Raw genomic sequence first — 24,823 nt, 5'->3', positions numbered from 1 at the left:
TTTTTTTTTGAGACGGAGTGCAGTGGTGCGATCTTGGCTCACTACAACCTCTGCCTCCTGGGTTCGAGGGATTCTCCTGCTTCAGTCTCCCAAGTAGCTGGGACTACAGGCGCCCGCCACCACACCCAGCAAATTTTTGTATATATATGTGTGTGTGTATATATATACACATATATGTATATATGTATATATGTATGTGTTTATATGTGTGTGTGTATATATATATATTTTTAAGATGTAGTCTTGCTCTTGTCGCCCAGGCTGGAGTGCAGTGGCACAATTTCGGCTCACTGCAACCTCCGCCTCACGGGTTCAAGCTATTCTCCTGACTCAGCCTCCAGAGTAGCTGGGATTACAGGTGCCTGCCACCACGCCCAGGTATTGGCCAGGCTGGTCTTGAACTCCTGACCTCAGGTGATCCACCTGTCTCAGCTTCCCAAAGTGCTATGATTACAGGCATGAGCCCCCACACTCAGTCAATGTTTGTATTTTTAGTAGAGACAGGGTTTCACCATGTTGGCCAGGGTGGTCTTGAACTCCTGACCTCAGATGATCCGAATGCCTAAGCCTCCCAAAGTGCTGAAATTATGAGATTACAGACATGAGCCACCACACCCGGCCTTGTCATAAGATTTTTAGAGAGAAAAGGAAAATAACCCTTGAAGCTGCAGCTCTCACCTCCCTTGGCTGCCTGAGAGAGGTCAGGGTCTGGGTTTCTCCTTCCTATGTTCATCCTAGCCTATTGGGCAGGCTCTTCCACCCCCATTTTGCCCTAATCCTCCAGGCCCCATCCCTTGGGGTTGAGACTTTCTCTAAAGCCACCCGCGTCCTCTACTTCCTATTCTGAATCTGTCCCTTTCTGCCCTTCACTGCTGTCAGGGCAGCTATTGTTTCCTGCTAGGACTCCTGCGTTTGCCACCCCACTAGGTGCACTGTCTTTCCTACAGCCCCTTAAACATACTAATGGGGCTAATGGGACACGGCTTCCCCACCTCAACGCACTGCAATCTTGCCACTCAGCCCAGGGTTCACGCATTTGTCTTGCCCAAGGGAGGGCCATCCTCCCTCCCCAGAGGCCTCATGCATGCCTTCCCACCTACCCTTATGCTCTTCCCAAAACAGCCCAGTGAAAGCAGACCCCGTGGGTCCAGCAGGCCGTGGTTTGAGTCTGAACAAAGACAATGATGATGGCAGGTTATTAGACTTGTGTTTTTTGTTTGTTTGTTTTGTTTTGTTTTGAGACAGATTTTCACTCTTGTTGCCCAGGCTGGAGTGCAATGGTGTGATCTCAGCTCACTACAACCTCCACCTCCAGGGTTCAAGCGATTCTCCTGCCTCAGCCTCCCTAGTAGCTGGAATTATGGGCACCTGCCACCACACCCAGCTAATTTTTAGTATTTTTAGTAGAGACAGGCTGGGCACAGTGGCTCATGCCTGTAATCCCAGCACTTTAGGAGGCCAAGGCAGGCGGATCACCTGAGGTCAGGAGTTTGAGACCAGCCTGGCAAACATGGTGAAACCCTGTCTCTACTAAAAATATAAAAATTAGCCAGGCATGGTGGTAGATGCCTGTAATCCCAGCTACTCAGGAGGCTGAGGCAGGACAATCGCTTGAACCAGGGAGGCGGAGGTTGCAGTGAGCCAAGATTGCACCACTGCGCTCCAGCCTGGGGGACAAGAGTGAGACTTCGTTTAAAAAAAAAAAAAAAAAAAAAGTAGAGACGGGGTTTCACCATGTTGGCCAGGCTGGTCTCGAACTCCTGACCTCGGGTAATCCACCCACTTTGGCCTCCCAAAGTGCTGGGATTACAGATGTGAGCCACCGTGCCCAGCCTAGACTTGTGTTTTAATGGGGTTTCCCACCTGGCACATATTTTCCACTCCCGACCTCCTGACCTCCAAATACCACATCTACAACACAGCCACCCAGTAGCTGCCCTGGGTGAAGGACAGGCATCCTGACCTTGTCTGTATTCTAGAGGCTTTGTTCTAGTCATACATTTGGACAGTGGGTTCCCGCTTTCACTTCGGAGTCACTCTGTCCTCTGGGATAAGGGAAGTGAGAACTGCTCCCTGAGGAATGAGATCATGAAGGGGCCTGGTAACGGCTGGGAAGGCACAGAAATAAAGCTTTGAGGGAGGGAAATGTGAGGAATGCGTTCATCAGATGGGAAACAAATAGTGGCATTTATCGGACTCTCACTGTGTGGAGGCCCTGGGTCTCACCAGATGTATTTGTTTTCTACCGTTACTGTAACAAATTACTAGAAACTTCATAGGTCAAAACAATATCCATTTATTAGCTCACCATTCCATAGGTCAGAAGCCCAAGTAGGTCTTCTGTGGGTCTCATAAAGGCTGAAATCAAGGTGTGGTATGGACTGAGTTGCTGTCTGGAGGCTGTGGGGAAGAATTTGATTCCAAGCTCATTCAGGTTGTGGGCAGAATCTAGCTCCATGCACTTCTAGGGTTGAAGTCCGTTTTCTTTTATTTCTTTCTTTTTTTGAGACGAGTCTCCTTCTGTCGCCCAGGCTGGAGTGCAGTGGCACGATCTTGGCTCACTACAAGCTCCGCCTCCTGGGTTCATGCCGTTCTCCTGCCTCAGCCTCCTAAGTAGCTGGGACTACAGGCGCCCGCCACCACGCCCGGCTAATTTTTTGTATTTTTAGTAGAGACAGGGTTTCACCGTGTTAGCCAGGATGGTATCGATCTCCTGACCTCGTGATCTGCCCTCCTTGGCCTCCCAAAGTCCTGGGATTACAGGCCTGAGCCACTGCCTCCGGCCATGAGGTCTGTCTTCTTACTGGCTGTTGTTGCAGCTCTTCTCAGATTCTCAGCCTGACACTTGTCCCTCTCATGGACAAAACTCTTCTCCTACTTCAAGTTTCTCCACCTTCCTCTTCTGCCTTTAAGGACCCTTATGATTACCTTGGACCTACCAAAATAATCCAGAATCATATTCTATTTTAAGATCAGCTAATGAGTAACCTTAGTTATGTCTGCAAAAACCCTTTCACCATGTAATGTAACTATTCATAGGTGAGATTATCATATTTACAGGTTCTGGAGATTTGGGCACAGAATCTTGGAGGTGGCCATTTTCAGAATTCTGTTCCCCATAACAGATCGACTTGCAACGTCCCAGAATCTCACAGAGTCTAGCTCAGGAGAGGCCCAGAGCAGGGTGAGGCCGTTGTCTGTTCCTGTCTGCGTTGTAGTAGAAGGTGCCAAGGCCGAGATGGGGTCCGCTCCCCAAGCCCACCCACAGCGGGCGGGCCTGGAGTAGGGGTAGCTCGCCTGCGCCTCCTGGCGGCCAGGGACAGAGACCTACTTCAGCTCTCACCCGTGTCACAGGAATAAGGCCACTTTCCCAGTTCGCAGTGGGGTTTAAACTGGCCGGAACAGGTTGGTGACTTGGGCCGGGAACTGCCTTCCCATTCTCCATCACACGGCGCCCGCGGATTGATCGCGCAGGCCCCGCCACACCCCTGATCTCCTGGGCGACGCCGGAAGAGTGCTCTGGTCCAGAGATTCCTCGCAACACGGCAGCCCTAGCCTCTTCGACTTTGGTTCCGACTGAGAGCCGCAGTCTGACGGGAGCTGATCGCCATAAAAATACCGGAAATGTGCTTCGGTAGGGTTTCCCCTGCGCCGCCGCGACCACGGCCTTTGGTTCCGCCGGCGTAGGGGCCCGGAAGTGCGGCCTTGTAGTCCGTGAGAAGGAGGCGGCCACAGTAGAGCCTGGTGCCTGAAGAGGAGTCGGAGGTGGGGTCGGATGGGCATCCCCCTGCCGCAGGGCTGGCGAGGAGGCTGGGGCGTGCCAGGGGAGGGGCACCTGCGCTCCGCTAGAAGCGCACGCTGCGAACGCGAGGGGGCGCTGCAGGACCGGGGTACGGCGCGGGCCAGGGTGCGGGCTGGCCGCGGCGGCTCAGAGGGGTGCTTTGGGCTTAGGGTGGTGCGCGGGCATTGGAGCAGAGATTGGGAGAACGCGCTCGGGGTAAAGCACACGGCGCGGCGAAGGCGTGGCGGGAGTGTGCGGCGCCGGACCCAGGAAGCTGGCCTGGGCGCCGGGTCTCGAAGGCTGGCCTTTGTTCTGAAGTGTCCAGGCCGGCTTTGCGGCGTCGGGACTGAGGAATGGAGCCCGCCGCGGGGCGGGGCGGGGCGGGGCAGGGCGGGAAAGGAAGGTTCAAGTCTCTGGGGTTGATGCGTCCCTATCGGCCGGTCACAGATTAGAAGCCTTTCAGGTGCTAGGTGAATACAGATGGGGCGGGTGCTGCATGCTGAGTTAGCCTTTGCACGGGCACAGGCCTGGCTTTTTTGAGGCTCAGAGTGGGGCCTGGGGGCGGGGTGGTGTATCTGGATCTGTAGTCTGGAAAGGCTCCCTCTGGCTGCCATGTGGGGAACAGAAGGGGAGGCCAGGGGCGTGGAGAGACCAGCCAGGTTTCTTCATCCGTCCAGGACAGCGGGAACGGGGCAGTGGAGGTGCTCGAAGTGGTCTGAGGGTCAAATGTTGGGCATGCAAGAAAGGGAGGCGTCTGGCTGAGCAAAGGGACGGCGGATTGGGCATAAGGAGTTGGAGGGGTTGAATCTTGAGACCCCAGTAGAGCCCGAGGGTGTAGGGGCAGCATCAAGCCGAGCCCACTCTGAGAGACAGACTGGTGGAGGCTATACGGATGTCAGAGTCCAGAGCTCCTACCCTCCTCCCTTAGACTGGAGGTGTGTGCAGTATGGGTGCAGGATGAGCTGAGTATCTCATCCCTTGTTTGACAGAAGGGGAAACAGGCCGAAGGATCACGGTTTACCTGCTTGATGGACGGAGTAGCAGAACTCCTCACATTCCAGAGTCCTCTGGGGACTACTGTCTCCCCTTTCTGGTACCTGATGTTGGGCCTTGTCCGGCTTGCTCAGTGGGCACCTATCCAGTCACACACCCCTGCTCATTCCACACTTCCCCTCTCTGTGCCACACCCACACCCTGGGCCCCACAGGCCCCATCGAGATGGCAAGAAGCTGGGGCTGCAGCAGGCACTTCCCTACCTGCTATGCTAGGGGCTGCCAGGGACCATGTACTGGTTTCCCTGGGGCATCTCCCAAGGTAATGCCCAACCTTTTACCCTCAGCCCTTAGTGACCAGGCACACCGAGAACCATGCTGCCCAGGAAGCAGGTCATGCCATCCCACTCCTGCGAAAGCCTCTGTATATACTAGTTAAGGTGACCTGGTTCTGAGGCAGCAATCCTGCCTCTGCACAGGGTCTCATACTGGGGGGATGTGGCTAAAGGAAACCAAAAGGAGCTGCCAGCAGGGGTGGAGGAGAAACTAGCTGGGTAGTGAGCAAGGTCTGCTCTGGGTGAGGCAGGTTAGCCAGTTGGGATGGGGGTCCTTGGCCTCTTCTACACACAGGGCTGCCCTCTTGGAGGGGCACATGGGGAGGCCTAGGGTTACTGGAGTTGGGATGGGGTGGGGTGGGTGGGTGAGTCAATGTAGAGTAGGCCAAGCCCTGAACCTTGTCGGGGGCTGTAAGCAAGACCCGGAGAGGGGCAGACCTTTCACATCCCCAACACCCTCTCCTAGGGGTGTGCTAAGGTTTGCCGCGTTAGTGGGGGGCTGTAGAGGGCCTGGCCGGGACTGAGATGGGAGGAGGAGGGAGTGCTGGAGTGTCCTGTGTTGGGAATGGGGACTGTGAAGGGCAGCTGAGGAGGGATGGGTTAGTGCGCCTTGGAGTGTGGTGCACTCTTGAGCCCCATCCTGCAGCAATGGGTGAAAAGATAGGGAGGTTGGGACAGAGGGGGGTCCTCAGTTGACCTCTTCCGGCCCTCCTCTTGTTCTGTGCAGATGGCAGCTGCAGAGGCTGTGCACCACATACACCTGCAGAACTTCTCACGCTCTCTGCTTGAGACCCTCAATGGGCAGAGGCTAGGGGGGCACTTCTGCGACGTGACTGTGCGCATTCGTGAAGCTTCACTGCGTGCCCACCGCTGCGTGCTGGCGGCCGGCTCGCCCTTCTTCCAAGACAAGCTGCTGCTCGGCCACTCTGAGATCCGTGTGCCTCCGGTGGTGCCCGCACAGACGGTGCGACAGCTGGTCGAGTTCCTGTACAGCGGTTCGCTTGTTGTGGCGCAGGGCGAAGCCCTGCAGGTGCTCACAGCCGCGTCGGTACTTCGCATACAGACAGTTATTGACGAATGCACGCAGATTATCGCCCGCGCCCGAGCCCCAGGCACCTCTGCGCCCACGCCCCTGCCCACCCCTGTGCCCCCGCCACTCGCACCTGCGCAGCTGCGTCACCGTCTGCGCCACCTGCTGGCTGCGCGCCCTCCGGGGCACCCTGGTGCTGCGCACAGCCGTAAGCAGCGCCAGCCAGCGCGTTTGCAGCTGCCTGCGCCCCCAACACCTGCCAAGGCCGAGGGGCCTGATGCTGACCCCTCACTGTCCGCGGCCCCTGACGACCGTGGCGATGAGGATGACGAGGAAACTGACGATGAGACCGATGGCGAGGACGGCGAAGGTGGCGGCCCGGGCGAGGGCCAGGCACCTCCTTCCTTCCCAGACTGTGCTGCCGGCTTCCTCACTGCTGCTGCTGACAGCGCCTGCGAGGAGCCCCCTGCACCCACTGGCCTCACTGACTACAGTGGTGCCGGGAGGGATTTTCTTCGGGGAGCTGGGGCAGCTGAGGACGTATTTCCAGACAGCTATGTATCCACTTGGCACGACGAGGATGGCGCTGTCCCCGAAGGCTGTCCCACTGAGACCCCTGTCCAGCCCGACTGCATACTGGCTGGACCCCGCCCGCCTGGTGTGAAGACCCCAGGGCCACCCGTCGCACTCTTCCCCTTTCACTTGGGTGCCCCCGGGCCACCCGCACCACCCCCTTCAGCACCATCAGGGCCAGCCCCTGCGCCCCCACCCGCCTTCTACCCCACACTCCAGCCCGAGGCAGCCCCCAGCACTCAGCTGGGGGAGGCCCCGGCTCCCTCCGCTGCTCCCACCACGGCCCCGTCAGGCACCCCTGCTCGCACAGCAGGTGCTGAGCCACCTACCTATGAGTGCAGCCACTGTCGCAAGACGTTCAGCTCCCGGAAAAACTACACCAAGCACATGTTCATCCACTCCGGTGAGCCAGGGCGGGAGAGGAGAGGGAGAATCTCTCATTGGAGAGTTAAACCTAAGGGGGAATTCAGCACTAGTTACAGGGCACTGGAACTGTTCTGTTACTTTTGGGTAGCAGGGGGCCTGGAAATTGAGCCTTCCCCCAAGTGCAAGGTATGTGGGGGAGGAGAAAGTCCCACTGTGGAGCAGCAGGCACTGGCTTCTGTGGAGGGGGGTCCTGAGGCCGGGTTGGGAAGCAGGAGCCTGTCCTGGCCTTTGGAAGGGTGGTGGTGGAAACTTTAGCAGCCTAGGATGCATGTGATGGGCATGGAGTCTTGGCAGGGGCTCCTGGGCAGGTTGGGAAACTATGCTCCAGGGAGCCTCCTGTGTCTCTCTGGTTTCCAGCAGTCCCGCCACAGCAGTCAGCAAGGGAGGGTGGGTTTACAGGCCCAGGGGTAGAAAGCCCTCAGAGAGGTGGTGCGATGAAGGAACTCCTGAGACTGGGGCAGGAGTAGGAAAACATGGGTACAGTGTGGGGACCCCACAGCTGCAGAGGACCCCGAAAAGCTGTGCGGAGGTTCCCTCGGACCTTGGCCGTGTCAGGGAGGCGGCTCTGCAGTGCTGCAGGAGAGGTAAAGAGTGGGAGGATGGTACTGAGGAATGTGAGGATGCTCCCTGGGGGCTGAGATGGAGGACAAAGGAATGGAAAGCAGAAGCCTGCTGGGCATTGTCAGTAAAAGCAGAAATTTGGCTGGAAGGCCACAGTGGTAGTGAGGGAGGTTTCTGCATGGGCTGGAACTTGGGATTTGACTGTGAGTGGTGGGGAAGCCATGGTATTCTAAGCTGGGGAGTGACTGAGATGTCAGTTTATAATCACCCCTGGCTGCCTTGGGGACAACTGGGAGGAGCCAGGGAACTGGGAATAAGGGAGTTGGGTGATTAGTCTCCAGGGTGGTGCCAGAGGCCCCAAGGTAGTGCTGGCTGTGTGAAGTGTGTGATCTGAGTCAGGTGCCTGGGCCCGGTTAGTCTGGGGTACCCCCTGGCAGGCACTGCCTTTCAGTACCCTGCCACTGAGAGAGGTTTTTTTTTTTTGGAGACCGAGTCTCCCTCTGTTGCCCAGGCTGTAGTGCAGTGGTGCGAGCTCGGCTTACTGCAACCTCTGCCTCCTGGGTTCAAGTGATTCTTGTGCCTCAGCCTCCTGAGTAGCTGGGATTACAAGCGTACACCACCACACTTGGCTATTTTTTGTATTTTTAGTAGAGAAGGGGTTTCGCCATGTTGGTCAGTCTGGTCTTGAACTCCTGGCCTCATGCAATCTGCCTGCCTCGGCCTCCCAAAATGTTAGGATTACAGGTGGGAGCCACCATGCCTGGCTGAGATAGCATTTTGTTAATACCTGATGAATCTAGGGGTGGACTCAGCCTGCCTCCCCTCCCCTAACCTAGAATGAGGAGCTCTCTCTATCACACCAAGGACATTATAGTGGCCAGCGGGCAGGGGTTCTGGGCAACTGGGGCTTCCTGCAGGAAGGTGGCAGATGTGCCCAGGTCCCTCATTATGAAAGGGCAATGGCCTTGTCAGACTGAGTTTAGGAGACTATATGGGCATTGGCGAGGGGGGCCAGGTCCGAGTGTCTCCCTGTGCCGGGTGGGTAGGGGCTGAGGGGGAGGGTCCCTGAGGGTAGAGGGAGAGCCCAGTGGGCAGTCCAGATGAGCAACAGATGTTCCAGACAGGCTGGGTTCCCTGCAGGCAGGGTACTTGCTGGATTTAGGGGAGCCCTGTCAGACAGTGGCATCTCAGGATAACAGAAAGGGGGTCCCTGCCAGGAAGGGATGGGAGAGAGGTACCTCACAGTGTATGAGGGTCCCTGTTGGGCAGGAAAGTCCCAACATGAAGGGAGGTCCTGGAGGGGAAGGGGGTGTCCCTGCTGGGCGGGAAGATCCCATAGTAAGGGGAGGGTTCCCCGACAGGCAAGGGATCCCGGGATAGTGGTTTGGGAGGGGAGGGGAGCTCCTGCCAGGTCCAGGCGCCCAGGGTGGGGGTGGGGTGGGGTGGCGGCGGGGAGCTGCAGAGTCTGACTTGCGTTCGCGGCCCGCCCTGTCGTCCGCAGGGGAGAAGCCGCACCAGTGCGCCGTGTGCTGGCGATCCTTCTCGCTGCGCGACTACCTGCTGAAGCACATGGTCACGCACACCGGCGTGCGCGCCTTCCAGTGCGCCGTTTGCGCCAAGCGCTTCACGCAGAAGAGCTCACTCAACGTGCACATGCGCACTCACCGGCCCGAGCGCGCGCCCTGCCCCGCCTGCGGCAAGGTCTTCTCGCACCGCGCGCTGCTGGAGCGCCACCTGGCCGCGCACCCTGCGCCCTGATGGGGCTGGGGCCTGGCCTCGCCCACGGTGGATCCGAGGCCTCCCGCACGGTCGGCCACCCCCGCTACGGGACCCGTGGTTCCCGCCACTAGACCACGCTCCCTCCTGAGCGCAGGTCCTCTCTCTCCCTTCACCCTTTCTCCATACCGGGGCCTAAGTCCGCCTTACTCCTCTCCTCCATGTACTTGAACCCTCCAGGTGGTGCCGAGCTGGGGCTGGTTAGGGACCAGACCACCTCTGAGAACTAGACCATTTCCTGCCTAAACCTGGCGCTCAGGCGCTGGGACCCGGCCCAAGATATGACTCCGGTTCTCGCCCCGCCCTCTCCTGAGGTGGGGGTGGGGGCTGGGGCCGCTCCCCTGCCCCGATGTGAGGCTGTTCAAGGTCCCTAGCTCCCTACCCAAGCTATCCCTCCCTCGTGGGGCGCCTAAGGAGGCTCAAGTGGACCCATCATATATGGGGGCTGGGCCTCGGGACTCTCACTCTAATAAAGGACTGTAGGCCATGGGGCCTAAACCACGAAGCTGTGAGCACCTGGATCAGTGCGTGCCTTGCTCATAGACAAGCTGTGGGTGTCAGGGCTCAGCGTCCTTGTTCTTGGGCGGCACCCATGCGGCCCACAGGCTGTCCTGGGCAGGGACAGGATGGTCCCCTTTGCCATCTCGGACTCTATTCTGTAGGGGCTAAGATGGACTACATATATAACCGGCACTTGCTTCTCTTGTATCCCTGAGTCCTGTGGGGAGGAGGATAGGCAGGCCACATCTGAGATGGGTCTCCGAGAGGGAGGCCATGTGAAAGCCCCATCACACTCCTGATTGCTGCTGTCCACGACCTTTGGGGCCCCTCCCATAGATCTTCCAGCCAGGGTCTAAGGGCCTTTTGGACTTGAGACTTCCCCTCCCCCACTCTGATGGACATGGCTGAGCACCTTACTTGTGGTGAGCCCAGGGGGATCTTTGGGGCCAGGTTGCCCTGAGGGTATATGAGCCCCCATATATCTGCCCTTAGTGCTGGGGGCCAAGTTCAGGGAGGGCTCTGATGGCTGTATTGGGGACAGGAAACAGTGAGGGGTGGGATCCGGGGGCTGACTGCTGGGCAGTTGGGGACACTACCCCAGTGGCCAGCCATGTCCCAGGCCCCTGCATCCAGTGGAGAGAGCAGCCACTCTTCACCTCTCCCCTCTTCAGCACAATAGTGGCTCCTAGCCTAGAGGCCCTGCCCTAAGGATTTCGAGCTGGTGGAGTGGGGTATGTCCTGGAGGGCCATGCCCCAGCCTGACCTGCCAGGCTCCTAGGCCAATGGCAGCTCCGCTGGATTTACCTTCTGGGACTGCCTCCTCAAGGTGAAATGCCAAGGCTTTGATGATCCAACTGAGTGCATCATGGGCTGACTTCAGTCTCCTGAACCCCAGGACTCCATCGTCATCAAAGCCAGAGGTGGGACAGAGAGTCACAGAGCAAGCACATGGGTGGGGGGCAGAGCTGGTTTGAATCCAGGCGATGCAAGTGTTCCTCTATTTACTGAGCACTTGCTGGATGCCTGGCAGGAGGCTACGATTCCTTGGATCGTGGGACAAGGGGCTTAGCCTGGCTGAGGCCCTCTCCCCAGGGTTTAAGTGAGTGTCACAGGAGGACCTCCCAGTGAGGTCCACCTTGCTGTCCTGTTGCTTTTCTCTTTGGCCTGATTGGAGTGTTCCCAAGGGCAGGGATTTCTGTGCTCTGAGTGCCTGGTACACAGCAGGGATGGGAGGGGAGGCAAGGGAGTTAGACGCCAGCCCCGGAGGGTGGATGGGGCAAGCAGGACAGCAGGAAGGAGGCTAGTGGTGGTGCCCAAGGGGCAGAGACCTGGGAACCCAGAGGCCAATGATGGAAAGGGGTCAGACCTGGCAAAGGAGGGGGCTGATAGGGGTGGCAAATAGGCAGAGAGGGGCTGGAGCCACACACAAGACCAGTCAGAGCAAACAAACATGTAGAGGAGAAGGGCTGGGGGCAAAGTCCTGGAGAGAGGACCAGCCACTGTCAGCAGTGCCAGGGCCGCCACCCCTGGGGAGGAGCCATTGGGCTACTCTGAGGGGCCAGAGGTGAGCCTCAATATTCCACAGCTGCTGCTCCTAGGGAGGAGCTGGTACCATGGGTGTCAGGCGACGGTTGGCCTTGCTGCTGCTGCTGCTGCTCCTGCTCTGGGGCCTAGGACAGCCAGTGTGGACAGTGGCTGTGGCCTTGACCCTGCGCTGGCTCCTAGGGGATCCCACATGCTGCGTGCTACTTGGGCTGGCCATGTTAGCACGGCCCTGGCTCAGCCCCTGGGTGCCCCATGGGCTGAGCCTGGCAGCTGCAGCCCTGGCACTAACCCTGCTGCCAGCACGGCCGCCCCCAGGGCTACGCTGGCTGCCGGCTGATGTGGTCTTCTTGGCTAAGCTCCTCCATGTGGGCCTGAAGATCAGGGCATGCTTGAGCCGGCAGCCACCTGACACCTTTGTAGATGCCTTCGAGAGGCGAGCACGAGCTCAGTCTGGCAGGGCAGTCTTGGTGTGGACGGGGCCCGGGGTTGGCTCAGTCACCCTTGGCGAGCTGGATGCCCGGGCCTGCCAGGCGGCATGGGCCCTGAAGGCTGAGATGGGTGGCCGTGCGAGCCTGTGTGCTGGGGAGCCTGCCGCCCTCCTGGTGCTGGCTTCCCAGGCCGTTCCAGCCCTGTGTCTGTGGCTGGGGCTGGCCAAGCTGGGCTGCCCAACAGCCTGGATCAACCCGCATAGCCGGGGGATGCCCCTGGTGCACTCTGTGCTGAGCTCCGGGGCCCGGGTGCTGGTGGTGGACCCAGGTGAGGGCCTTGGAGCCAGTGGAGAATGGAAGGGGGCAAGGGCAGGGACTGTAGGACAGGGGTCCTGGTGGGACTGGCAGAGGCCCTTGGTCCCCACCTGCCCACTTTCTCAGGCAGTTATAATCAAGACTTATGAGCAGAAAGTAGTTCTCAAGTCACCACAGTTTAATTTTCCCACAATGGCTATTTCAATCCTTTTTGACCAAAAATACTAATGATGGGATTCTTTACCGAACAACATGGACGCTTTTCTATGCTAGCTGCAACTCTGCCTGCATCTCTGGGTCTCAGATCCCGCCTCATGACCTCAAAGGTGAGCCTTGCCTCTGTTTCTCCTCTGACCCATCCCTGCAGACCTCCGGGAGAGCCTGGAGGAGATCCTTCCCAAGCTGCAGGCTGAGAACATCCGCTGCTTCTACCTCAGTCATACCTCCCCTACACCAGGGGTGGGGGCTCTGGGGGCTGCCCTGGATGCAGCGCCCTCCCATCCAGTGCCTGCTGACCTGCGTGCTGGGATCACTTGGAGAAGCCCTGCCCTCTTCATCTATACCTCAGGGACCACTGGTGAGAGTGCCCATTAGTACCAGCCTCTGAACTCTCAGGCTGACCTGACCCCACACTTGACTTGTGCCTCAGTGTTGACCTCTGAAACCACTTTACCATCTGATTTTGACATTTGTTTTCTGCTTGTTTGGCTGTTTTTTGTTTGTTTGTTTGTTTGTTTTGACTCAGTCTTGCTCTGTCACCTAGGCTGGAGTGCAGTGGTGTGATCTCGGCTCACTGCAACCTCCACCTCCTGGGTTCAAACGATTCTCTTGCCTCAGCCTCCTGAGTAGCTGAGATTACAGGCGCCCACCACCACACCTGGCTAATTTTTGCATTTTTGGTAGAGACAGGGTTTTGCCAAGTTGGCCAGGCTGGTCTCTAACCCCTGACCTCAGGTGATCTGTCCACCTCAGCCTCCCAAAATGATGGAATTACAGGTGTGAGCCACTGTGAGAGCCTTGATTTTGACATTTGGCCTGAACTCTGACCCCCAATGTAATTTGAGAGGTCAATGCCAGAATGCTTCCTGTGTCCAGTAAACAGCCACTGAAACCTTTGGTCTTGACATATTACTCTCAGTCCAAATTCAGCCTGTGAACCCAACCACAGATCCCTGTACTTGACTGCTCTCTGAGAGCCTCAAACCCCAATGCAGGCGTGGCTGTTAGAGATCTATCCCTCTGGTCAGGACCCTCTCTGTGCTGTCATTTCACCACTCTGCCCTTGCCACGCCTTCATCCCAAGGCCTCCCGAAGCCAGCCATCCTCACTCATGAGAGGGTACTGCAGATGAGCAAGATGCTGTCCTTATTTGGGGCCACAGCTGATGACGTGGTTTACATGGTCCTGCCTCTGTACCACGTGATGGGACTTGTCGTTGGGATCCTCGGCTGCTTAGAGCTCGGTAAGCCCACTTCTGAGGATCTCTCCAATCTACAGGACCACTGGAGTAAGTGTCAGGGTGGGGCTGTCAAGGCAAAAAGACACTGTAGGTTACCCAGCACCCTGCGTTCTCACTTTCGAGAAGGGACACCCACCAATGAGTACCAGGGCCCCATGGACAGAAGCCTGGATGCCCACACAGTCCCTAATGGCTGTGCTTTGGTCAGGAGGTGACAAGACCTGATATGAGTGATGGTCACAGGCATCCAGGGAAGGTGGGGTGCTCAGGAGATGATGGGGATGCTGGCCCAGATTTGTGACATGGCCGCAGGGGGAGCTGGAGTAGGAGTGCTCTCAAGCACTCCATAGGGCTGTCTCTTTGGACTCTTGATTCAGAATCTAGACAGGGACTTCTCCATAGCTTGTTCTTTTTTCTCTTTTTTTAAATTTAATTTTAATTTTTATTTTTATTTTTGAGACAGAGTCTTGCTTTGTCGCCAGGCTGGAGTGCAGTGGCCCGATCTTGGCTCACTGCAACCTCTGCCTCCTTTCAAGCGATTCTCCTGCTGCAGCCTCCCGAGTAGCTGGGATTACAGGCACCCATCGCTATGCCCAGCTAATTTTTGTATTTTTAGTAGAGATGGGATTTCACCATCTTGGCCAGGCTGGTCTTGAACTCCTGACCTCGTGATCCACCTGCCTCGGCCTTCCAAAGTGCTGAGATTACAAGTGTGAGCCACCGCGCCTGGCCATTTTCTCTCTCTCTTTTTTTTTGAGACAGAGTCTCGCTCTATCACCCAGGCTGGAGTGCAGTGGCATGATCTCAGCTAACTGCAACCTCCACCTCCCGGGTTTAAGCAATTCTTCTGCCTCAGCCTCCTGAGTAGCTGGGATTACAGGCATGCACCACCATGCCCAGGTAATTTTTGTATTTTTACTAGAGACAAGGTTTCACCATGTTGGTCAGGCTGGTCTTGAACTCCTGACCTTCTGATCCACCAGCCTCGGCCTCCCAAAGTGCTGGGATTACAGGTGTGAGCCACCGCGCCCGGCCTCTTTGTGTTTTCAAACTTTTATCATGGCTAGGTGTGGTTGCTCATGCCTATAATCCCTGCACTTTGGGGTGCCAAGGCAGGAGGGTCACTTGAGCCCAGGAGTTCAACACTAACCTGGACAACATAGTGAGAGGCCTTCTGTTTAAAAAAGAAAAAAAAAAAAAAAGCCGGGCGCGGTGGCTCAAGCCTGTAATCCCAGCACTTTGGGAGGCCGAGACGGGTGGATCACGAGGTCAGGAGATGGAGACCATCCTGGCTAACACGGTGAAACCCCGTCTCTACTAAGAAATACAAAAAAAAAAACTAGCCGGGCGAGGTGGCGGGCGCCTGTAGTCCCAGCTACTCGGGAGGCTGAGGCCGGAGAATGGCGTGAACCCGGGGGGCGGAGCTTGCAGTGAGCTGAGATCCGGCCACTGCACTCCAGCCTGGGCGACAGAGCGAGACTCTGTCTCAAAAAAAAAAAAAAAAAGCCAGGCACGATGGTATTAGGGGAACCCGCCCCCCGTATTTCAACATAGGTTCTTTCTATTTTCCATAAGCGTCAGCCAGCTGAGAAATAAGGAGAAAGAGTACAAAGAGAGGAATTTTACAGCTGGGCCTCCGGGGTGACACCACATATCGGTAGGACTGTGATGCCCGCCTGAGCCTCAAAGCCAGCAAGTTTTATTAAGGATTTCAAAAGGGGAGGGGGTGCAAGAACAGGGAGTAGGTACAAAGATCACACGCTTCAAAGGGCAAAAAGCAGAACTACTGATAAAGGTCCAACAAAGATCACAAGGCAAAGGGCAAAACAGAACTACTGATAAGAATCTATGTTCAGCGGTGCATGCATTGTCTTGATAAACATCTTAAACAAGAGAAAACAGAGTTACCAGGGCGGGATTTTTCCCCACCCTAGTAAGCCTGAGGGTCCTGCAGGAGACCAGGGCGTAGCTCAGCCCTTATCTCAACTGCACAGGAGAGACACTCCCAGAGTGGCCGTTTATAAACCTCCCCCCAGGAATGAATTCCTTTCCCAGGGTCTTAATATTAATATTCCTTGCTAGGCAAAGAATTTAGTGATACTGAAAATACAAAAGTAGCCGGGCGTGGTGGCGGGTGCCTGTACTTCCAGCTACTAGGGAGGCTGAGGCAGGAGAATCGCTTGAACCCATGAGGCGGAGGCAGGAGAATGGCGTGAACCTGGGAGGGGGAGGCAGGAGAGTCGCTTGAACCTGGGAGGCGGAGGCAGGAGAGTCGCTTGAACCTGGGAGGCGGGGGTTTCGAAAAGAGAGAAACTCCGTTGCAAAAAAAAAAAAGCGAAAATAGTTTGATGACATCTCATGTATCTTCGCCCAGCCTCAATAATTTTTTTTTTTTTTTTTTCTTGAGACGGAGTCTCACTCTGTTGCCCAGGCTGGAGTGTACTGGGGTGAGCTCAGCTCACCACAAGCTCTGCCTCCCGGGTTCAAGCAATTCTATGCTGAGGCTGAGTCTCGTGAGTAGCTGGGATTACAGACACCTGCCACCACACCCGGCTAATGTTTGTATTTTTAGTAGAGATGAGGTTTCTCCATGTTGGCCAGGCTGGTCTCGAACTCCTGACCTCAGGTGATCCACCCGCCTCAGCCTCTCAAAGTGCTGGGATTACAGGTGTGAGCCACTGCACCCAGCCTCTTTTTGTTTTCAAACTTTTATCATGGCTAGATGTGGCTGCTCATGCCTATAATCCCTGCACTTTGGGGTGCCAAGGCAGGAGGATCACTTGAGCCCAGGAGTTCAACACTAGCCTGGGCAACATAGTGAGAGTCCATCTGTTAAAAAAAAAAAAAGCCAAGACCAGTGGTGAGCACTTGTGGCTGATTCTCCTGCCTCCAGTCTACCCTAGCAGCTTCTATTGTGGAGGTGCCACCACCAGCACCTGGCTAATTTGTATTTTTTAGTACAGAAGGGTTTCACCATGTTGGCCAGGCTGGTCTCAGTCCTGACCTTGATCCGCCTGCCTTAGCCTCAAGTCACTGAAAGGCGTGAGCCATCCAATAATTTTTTTTTTTTTTTTTTTTTTTTGAGATGGAGTTTCGCTATGTTGCCCAGGCTGGAGTGCAATGGCACAATCTCGGCTCACCACAACCTCTGCCTCCTGGGTTCAAGCGATTCTCCTGCCTCAGCCTCCTGAGTAGCTGGGATTACAGACATGTGCCCCTGTGACCAGCTAATTTTTTTTATGTTTTTAATAGAGACGGGGTTTCTCCATGCTGGCCAGGCTGGTCTCGAACTCCTGACCTCAGGTGATCCACCCGCCTCAGCCTCCCAAAGTGCTGGGATCACAGGTGTGAGCCAGCGTGCCCAGCCACTTCCCTATTTCTTTCTAGAATAGATCAGAGCAAATCCTTGACACTATCTTGATGCTTGTAAATATTGCAGTACATATCTCTAATATATAAGCACTTAAGAAACTGTAACCAAATTATCACACCTATCAACATTAATAGTAACCCCTTAATATTATATGATGTCAACTATGTTCAGATTTCTCCAATGGGCTGTTTTGATTTGGTTTTGTTTTTAGAGACAGGGTCTTGCTTTGTCACCCAGGCTGGAGTGCAGTGGTATGATCTTGGCTCACTGCAACCTCTGCCTCCTGGGTTCAAATGATTCTCATGCCTCAGCCTCCTGAGTAGCTGTGATTACAGGTGTGGGCCACCATGCCCAGCTAATTTTTTTGCATTTTTAGTAAAGACAGGGTTTTGCCCTGTTGGCCAGTCTGGTCTTGAACTTCTGGCCTCAAGTGATCCGACCACGTTGGCCTCCTAAAGTGCTGAGATTACAGGTGTAAGCCGCTGTGCCCAGCCAATTGGCTGGGTGTTTTTTTTTTGTTTTTTTAAATATATAATTAAACAGTCTCCCCATTGTATTTGCTTGTAGGTCTCTGTTCCCCTTTCGTCTGCATTTCTTGTTAAATTGGAAACTTTCTCTAGAGGTGTTGTTAGATTCAGCTTCTTTTTTTTTTTTTGAGACAGAGTCTTACTCTGTCACCCAGGCTGGAGTGCAGTGGTGCAAGCTCACTATACCTCCTGTCTGCAAGCTGACATTCTCCCATCTCAGCCTCCCAAGTAGCTGGGACCACAGGTGTGCAACTACCCACGCCTCTTGGTTAATTTTTGCATTTTGCAGAGATGGGGTTTCACCATGGCAGTGTTAGGGGTTGTGTTAAATTTGATTTTGTAGATTCACTCTCTTTCAGTTTTCCTAGTGTATGGATTATATAGGTGAGTTACCGTGTTTACTTTATAGGACGAGCATTTAATCTATGTGTCTTATATGATTGTTACATCTTATACATATATCTACTCAATTTTACTCATCTACTCTATTTACTCTATTTTCTTTTTCACTTCATTCACTCTACCTACTCATTTATTCATTCTATAATTTTATTTTCATTTTTCGGCTTCCTTCTTCGTTTTCTTTCAGAGCATAAGTCATTACCTACCTATCTTATCTATTGATTCTCATCATTTCCACCAAGTTCATCTATCTATTTTACTACTTCATTATTTCTAATCTCGTTCATTCCATCAGCCATTTACTTACTTCATTTTGATTGGTCCCATTTACTTCATTTACTTACGGTTCATCTATCTATCGGTTTATCATTAGCTTCTAACTGTCCATCCATTCATCTACTCACTCACTACTCTGTCCATCCATCTATTCACTCACTACTCTGTCCACCCATCCATCTACTCACTCACTACTCTAACTTTCCACCCACCCCTCCATCTACTTACTACTCTGTCTATCCATCCATCTGTTCACTCACTACTGTAACTGTCCATCCATTCATCTTTCCATTCATCTACCATATCCATCCACCTGCCCACCCATCTGCTTAGCTGGGCATTCATTTATCACAATCAAGAGTGATTTGAGCTTTGAGTCAGTGACAAGTAAAAATAAAAATTAAAAAAGTGGGCCGGGCGCGGTGGCTCAAGCCTGTAATCCCAGCACTTTGGGAGGCCGAGACGGGCGGATCACAAGGTCAGGAGATAGAGACCATCCTGGCTAACACGGTGAAACCCCGTCTCTACTAAAAATACAAAAAACTAGCCGGGCAAGGTGGCGGGCGCCTGTAGTCCCAGTTACTCAGGAGGCTGAGGCAGGAGAATGGCATAAACCCAGGAGGCGGAGCTTGCAGTGAGCCGAGATCGCGCCACTGCACTCCAGCCTGGGGGACACAGCAAGACTCCGTCTCAAAAAAAAAAAAAAAAAATTAAAAAAGTGGCCGGGTGTGGTGGCTCACACCTGTAATCCCAGCACTTTGGGAGGCTGAGGCAGGTGGATCACCTGAAAGGTCAGGAGTTCACGACCAACCTGGGCAACATGGTGAAACCCCGTCTCTACTAAAAAAATACAAAAATTAGCCAGCCGTGGTGGCGGGTGCCTGTAATCCCAGCTACTCAGAAGGCTGAGGCAGGAGAATCGCTTGAACCTGGGAGGCAGAGGTTGCAGTAAGCCGAGATTGCACAACTGCACTCCAGCCTGGGCAACAGAGCGAGACTCTGTCTCAAAAAAAAAAAAAAAAAATTAATTAGTTAATTAATATTTGCAGCCCTTATTTAGCATTGATCACTTTATACCAGGCACAGAGCTTTCCAGGCATCCTGGAGACAGCATTTGAACCCAGGCCTGCCTATGCTCTTCTAATGACAGCAGTCCTGGCTGGGCCAAGGACACAAAGATGAACTCAGTATTGTCTTGTATTTCAGGGTGTGGGGGTGGGTGAACACAGGTGCTAAAAGCAGCTTCTTACAACAACTTGGAAGCATGACCTGAAACACCGTCCCCTCTCATCGCCCAGGAGCCACCTGTGTTCTGGCCCCCAAGTTCTCTGCTTCCTGCTTCTGGGATGACTGTCGGCAGCATGGTGTGACAGTGATCCTGTATGTGGGCGAGCTCCTGCGGTACTTGTGTAACATGCCCCAGGTGAGGCTCTAAGATTAGGGCTCCATGGTGAACACCCAAGTATGAAATCTCAGATGGTATCTCAGGTAAAGATTCAGGTACTGAACTCAAGCAAGTCCCTCAGATAATCCACCTCATGCAAGAACCCAGATAAGGAGTTCCAGACAAGGCTTCCAATAGTGGTTTCTCTGATAGCTGTGCTACCTTGAGCCTCAGTGTCCTCATTTGGGAAACAGGAATAATAGCCCCTACACCTATCGTGAGAATTTCCATTAAAAATTAATTAATTCGGCCGGGCACGGTGGCTCAAGCCTGTAATCCCAGCACTTTGGGAGGCCGAGACGGGCAGATCACGAGGTCAGGAGATCGAGACTATCCTGGCTAATACGGTGAAACCCCGTCTCTACTAAAAAATACAAAAAAAACTAGCCGGGCGAGGTGGCGGGAGCCTGTAGTCCCAGCTACTAGGGAGGCTGAGGCAGGAGAATGGCGTAAACCCGGGAGGCGGAGCTTGCAGTTAGGCGGAGATCGGACAACTGCACTCCAGCCTGGGCGACAGAGCGAGACTCCGTCTCAAAAAAAAAAAAAAAATTTAATTAATTAAAATTAAATCTCCATGAAATTAAAGTTCTAGGTAACTACTCTTAGGTGAGACCCCAGGTGAGGCCTCCAGTCATCTCTGGTAACGTCCCCTAGGCAAAGCTCTCAGGTCACCCCTGCAGGTAACCCTCTATTTGAAAAGACTCCAGTAACTACTCTCATGTAAGTAACCCAGGTAGATCCCTTAGGTAGTCACCTTCCAGGTAACTCCCAAGGTAAGGACCCAGGATAACACCCCCTCTAGGTAAAGGTTCCAAGGCATGCCCCAAAGCACCTCCTCCTCACCCTTCTGGGGACATTCCTGTAGCAACCAGAGGACCGGACACATACAGTCCGCATGGCGATGGGCAATGGACTCCGGGCTGATGTGTGGGAGGCCTTCCAGCAGCGCTTCGGTCCCATTCGGATCTGGGAAATCTACGGCTCCACAGAAGGCAACATGGGCTTAGTCAACTATGTGGGGCGCCGCGGGGCCCTGGGCAAGATGAACTGCCTTCTTCGAGTGAGTGTGCGGGTGCCTGGTGTGCAGCTGCCCCGACTGAGGCTGAGCCCACAGGACCTATGTCGACACCCCACCCTCTACCCCAGATGCTGTCCCCCTTTGAGCTGGTGCAGTTCGACATGGAGGCGGAGGAGCCTGTGAGGGATAATCAGGGCTTCTGCATCTCTGTAGGGCTAGGTATGGGGGTTGAGGAGCCTTTCCTGGGTGGTGGGGGTGGCGACCCTCAGTCTTCTCTTTGGCTGGAACGAGCTGCCCAAAACCTTAACACTGGTGCTCACTAAAGGGGTATGCAGCCTTCATCTGGACCCTGAGCCAGTGGCCTGTCTTACCACCATCTGGGGCCTCTGCCTCAGCTTCTCCGCTCTGCCCAGCTCCCCTGCCTTGATCTCTCGCTCTGATTTACTGGGTCTCTGGGTGTCCATCTGATTTGTTCTCTTGAGCTTTCTGTGGAAGACGGCATTCCAGCCATTGGTCTCTTGTCCTGTACCTTGTTAGTGTCTTCTCCCAGGGCCTTGCAAGGTCCTGGTCATGTGTATTCTCACTGCCATTTGTCTGTCCGTCTCCACCCCTTGTCATCCTTTCCCTGTTTCTCATGGGCTCCCCGATACCGCCTGACCTAGCCTTCTCCTTTTCTGTGTCGCCCGTCGCCGTCTCTCAGGGTCTCTGTCTCTGAATCTGTGGATCTCCCTGTCTCTCTTTGGGTCTGTCCTTGGCAGGGCGCTGGATGATGAAGAGTCCACCGTTGTTGAAAACCTCCAGCAGGGGATTTGGCTGGTGGGCTCCAGGGGTTCTTGTTCCTGCTCCTACCCCCAGGGGAGCCGGGGCTGCTGCTGACCAAGGTGGTAAGCCACCAACCCTTCGTGGGCTACCGCGGCCCCCGAGAGCTGTCGGAACGGAAGCTGGTGCGCAACGTGCGGCAATCGGGCGACGTTTACTACAACACCGGGGACGTACTGGCCATGGACCGCGAAGGCTTCCTCTACTTCCGCGACCGCCTCGGGGACACCTTCCGGTTCGAGGCGGGGTTTCTCAGGGCGGGGCTGGGGCGGGACCTCGGAAGCCTTCAGATCCTAGAGGGAGCCAGGCTGAAGAGGCGGGACTTTCCTATCGTAAGAGGGCGGAGCTTGGAGTCCGGACTTCCCACGCGAAGGCGGGGCTTCTCGATTTTAGAGGGGGCGGGGTTGACCGGGCCTCCTAATCCCCAAAAGGGGCAGGCGGGGCGGGGCAAGAGGCGGGGCCTCTCCTTGTCGGGGGCGTGGTCACAAGCGTCGGCTCCAACCCTGCAGATGGAAGGGCGAGAACGTGTCCACGCACGAGGTGGAGGGCGTGTTGTCGCAGGTGGACTTCCTGCAGCAGGTTAACGTGTACGGCGTGTGTGTGCCAGGTGCGGAGAGTTCTCATTTTAAACTTCCAACAGCTTTGTGGGTGGAGGGGTCGTTATTCTGATTTTACAGGTGGGGAAGCGCTAGGGTACAGAGAGGTTTAGAAACTTGCCGCATCTCACAGCCAGTGAGCAGAGCTGGGCGAGGCTGGAGGGTCAGCTGTGGGCCCTCGAGGTGGGTCAGCCGAGAGTGACCAGACTGCTCCCTAGGGTGTGAGGGTAAAGTGGGCATGGCTGCCGTGCAGCTAGCCCCCGGCCAGACTTTCGACGGGCAGAAGTTGTACCGGCACGTTCGCGCTTGGCTCCCTGCCTACGCTACCCCCCATTTCATCCGCATCCAGGTGAGCCCAGGGTGGCAGGGAAGGTGGGTGGAAGATCATAGCCGGGGGGGGAGGGGTGTCACAGTGAGGGGACCATGATCTCTGCCGTGCAGGACGCCGTGGAGGTCACGAGCACGTTCAAATTGATGAAGACCCGGCTGGTGCGCGAAGGCTTCAACGTGGGGATCGTGGTTGACCCTCTGTTTGTACTCGACAACCAGGCCCAGTCCTTCCGGCCCCTGACGGCAGAAACGTACCAGGCTGTGTGTGAGGGAACCTGGAGGCTCTGACTATCTGGCCAACCCACTGGGGCAGGGATCAAAGCCAGACACCCCCACCCCAACACATTATTTCAACCTGGGCCTGCGTGAATCCCAGTCTGGCCATACCCTCAACCTCAGTGGGCTGGAAATGACAGTGGGCCCTGTAGCAGTGGCAGAATAAATTCAGATGTGTTCACAGAAGTCTGTATGTCTGCGTAGATGAAGGAGCAATGGAAGAGTGCAGGGGCTAGTGCCCTGAAGACCTCAGTTTAGGGTCTTCCCTCTCTCCCAGCCAAGAACCTCAGCCATCCCTGTGGGATGACCCTGTCTGTGTAAGGCCACGGGTGTGGGAGGAGCCGGCCAGCCTCGCAGCTGCTCTAAGGTAGAGAGATGAGAACACTGATTCCATCTGTGGGTCTTTAGTGGGCCACTGAGGCGGTGGCTGGGCCAGTGGATGTGGATTATTTTTCTGTGAAGTGCTGTGGATACACGATCTGACAAAGCCTGGAGGTTGCTGGACTGAGGCTAGAAGGGTAAGCAGGAAGTAACTGGGCGAGGAGTGTCCCTGGCAGTGTGAACGGCACGTGTGAAGGCCCTGGGGCAAGCTTTGTAGGTGAGAAGCAGCAGGAGCAGAGGCCTCTGGAAAATGGGAGTCTGCACAGTCTCAGGAGTTGGACGTGCTACCCGAAGTCTAGTGGAGATGTAGGTGGGGGTGTGTGGGTGCTGAGCCTCTGGCTCAAAGGCCATAAGTGCTTCTCAGGGCGCAGTAGGAACTGTAGGTGAGGCTACAGACACTGGAACAGTTGTGGTGGTGCCGGGCCGGTGGTCCGTGGGTCAACTTTGGGAGCAGAACTAGGGTGATGATGGTGAGAAAAGGAACCCCACAGCAGTAACCCCTGTATGCAGAGGGCCGTCCGTGGGCAGTGCTGCAGGCTGCGACCTTGCCCATCCCTTCTCATGTGCTTAGTAAACACACCCCATGGCAATGGCTTAAGCATACCTGAAAACGGCCCTGTGTGGCAGACGCACCTGAGTGTGGTTCAGAGTTCCTGGCTAAGGAATCTCAGAGATTCGTTCCTTATTTTTGAGGAACATCTGGGTCCTTGGCCCTGTCCCATGGAACGCTGGCGGTACAGGGGATCCTGGCCTTTTGCTTTCAGTTAAATGAAGGTTGCCGGGGGAGGATATTAAGTGAAAATGCTATATAAACTGCATGCTTTTTGCAAGTGGTTCTCCTGCCCAGCCCACCACCCCTGGACTCTCCCCAGTACGTAAGCCGCCAGTAAAACCCTATATCTTGTTTTCTGGCTCTCAGTCGCTTCTTTTGCCTCTTGAACCTGGTGCCACCCCATTGGAGTCAGTAGGGGTTTGGCACAATACTGTGCTCTCCCGTGCCTCAGCCTCCTCATCAGGCTATGGGCCATGTCGAGAATAGAACCAGCCTTCGAAGGGAGCAGTGCAGGCAGCACCCCACGTGGGCCGTGAGGCAGCTGGGCTTCACAGAGCTCCTGGTAGCATTTGAGGCTCTGCCTGTCAGCCCTGCAGCCTCCATCTGAGACAGTACCCTTTTCAGTTGGGGTCCCACTAGGAGCATCTGTTTGTCATTGGCAGTGGCTGTGCACAGTAGTTATCTTCTGCAAAGTGATAGTTGTTGTGACTTGCCATTTCTCTGCCCTGTGTGGCCAGTGGAGCCCCACGTGTTCCCGGAAGAGCCCTAGCCCTTTCATACAATTGGACTTGGATCCGGGCCATCTGGTCCTCCCCTGCAGACAGTGGGTTGTTGAGTTCCTTCATACTCCTGTTTGCTCGAGGAGAGACCCTGGCCAGGAAAGGAGCTAGAGCTGTGTGAACAGAGCAGCAGAGGCCCAGGCGTTGCCACCTCTCGGGGCACTAAGGAAACAATAGGCAGGGACAAGTGGATACCAAGGCCTGGTATCACATGTGTTCACAGAAGTCTGTGTGTCTGTGTGGATGAAGGAACACTGGAGGAGTGCAGGGGCTGCTGCCCCAAAGACCTTACTTTGGGGTCCTTCCTGCCTTCCCACCAGGGACCTG

At 55.2% G+C, this 24,823-nt stretch overlaps 2 protein-coding genes across 10 annotated transcripts in view; both read left to right on the top strand.

The window, feature by feature from the left end:
- The window catches only part of ZBTB45 (zinc finger and BTB domain containing 45), a 33,378-nt gene extending 23,399 nt beyond the window's left edge, over window positions 1-9,979 (top strand). The window contains exons 1-3 of one of the 8 annotated variants that reach the window (XM_003916269.5): window positions 3,614-3,765; window positions 5,836-7,114; window positions 9,200-9,979. In XM_003916269.5, the coding sequence (XP_003916318.1) occupies window positions 5,836-7,114; window positions 9,200-9,456 (1,536 nt within the window). In that variant the 5' untranslated portion in view covers window positions 3,614-3,765 and the 3' untranslated portion in view covers window positions 9,457-9,979. Of the gene's footprint in view, window positions 1-3,535; window positions 3,891-3,939; window positions 3,998-5,835; window positions 8,238-9,199 lie in introns of those variants that run through there. The other 7 variants (XM_017952792.3, XM_031659365.1, XM_009195551.4 and 4 more) reach the window with 7 other exon arrangements.
- Window positions 9,980-11,484: 1,505 nt separating this feature from the next.
- Window positions 11,485-22,976, top strand: SLC27A5 (solute carrier family 27 member 5). Of its 2 annotated transcripts, XM_031659361.1 has the most exons (10): window positions 11,485-12,276; window positions 12,631-12,840; window positions 13,567-13,725; window positions 19,599-19,723; window positions 20,610-20,804; window positions 20,891-20,981; window positions 21,618-21,816; window positions 22,091-22,188; window positions 22,396-22,526; window positions 22,619-22,969. In XM_031659361.1, the coding sequence occupies exons 1-10, from the start codon at window positions 11,589-11,591 to the stop codon at window positions 22,793-22,795; spliced, it is 2,073 nt and encodes a 690-aa protein (XP_031515221.1). In that variant the 5' UTR covers window positions 11,485-11,588; the 3' UTR covers window positions 22,796-22,969. The 2 variants fall into 2 exon arrangements, with proteins under 2 accessions (XP_031515221.1, XP_031515222.1); XM_031659362.1 differs by lacking the exon at window positions 22,396-22,526 and having other exon boundaries at window positions 11,549-12,276; window positions 22,619-22,976.
- Window positions 22,977-24,823: the final 1,847 nt, after the last annotated feature.

Source organism: Papio anubis, chromosome 20, assembly GCF_008728515.1.
Source record: "Papio anubis isolate 15944 chromosome 20, Panubis1.0, whole genome shotgun sequence".
NCBI lineage: Eukaryota > Metazoa > Chordata > Mammalia > Primates > Cercopithecidae > Papio > Papio anubis.
The sequence above is the reverse complement of the archived record's forward strand: the minus strand, read 5'-3'. Positions and strand labels throughout refer to the sequence as shown.

What these genes read in the sequence shown, in the direction of transcription:
- SLC27A5 (XM_031659361.1), top strand. Translation starts at nt 11,589, where the DNA reads ATGGGTGTCAGGCGACGGTTGGCCTTGCTGCTGCTGCTGCTGCTCCTG. An exon ending in GGTGCTGGTGGTGGACCCAG is followed by an intron (nt 12,277 to 12,630) that starts GTGAGGGCCTTG and finishes CCATCCCTGCAG; the next exon opens with ACCTCCGGGAGAGCCTGGAG. An exon ending in AGATGAACTGCCTTCTTCGA is followed by an intron (nt 20,805 to 20,890) that starts GTGAGTGTGCGG and finishes CCTCTACCCCAG; the next exon opens with ATGCTGTCCCCCTTTGAGCT.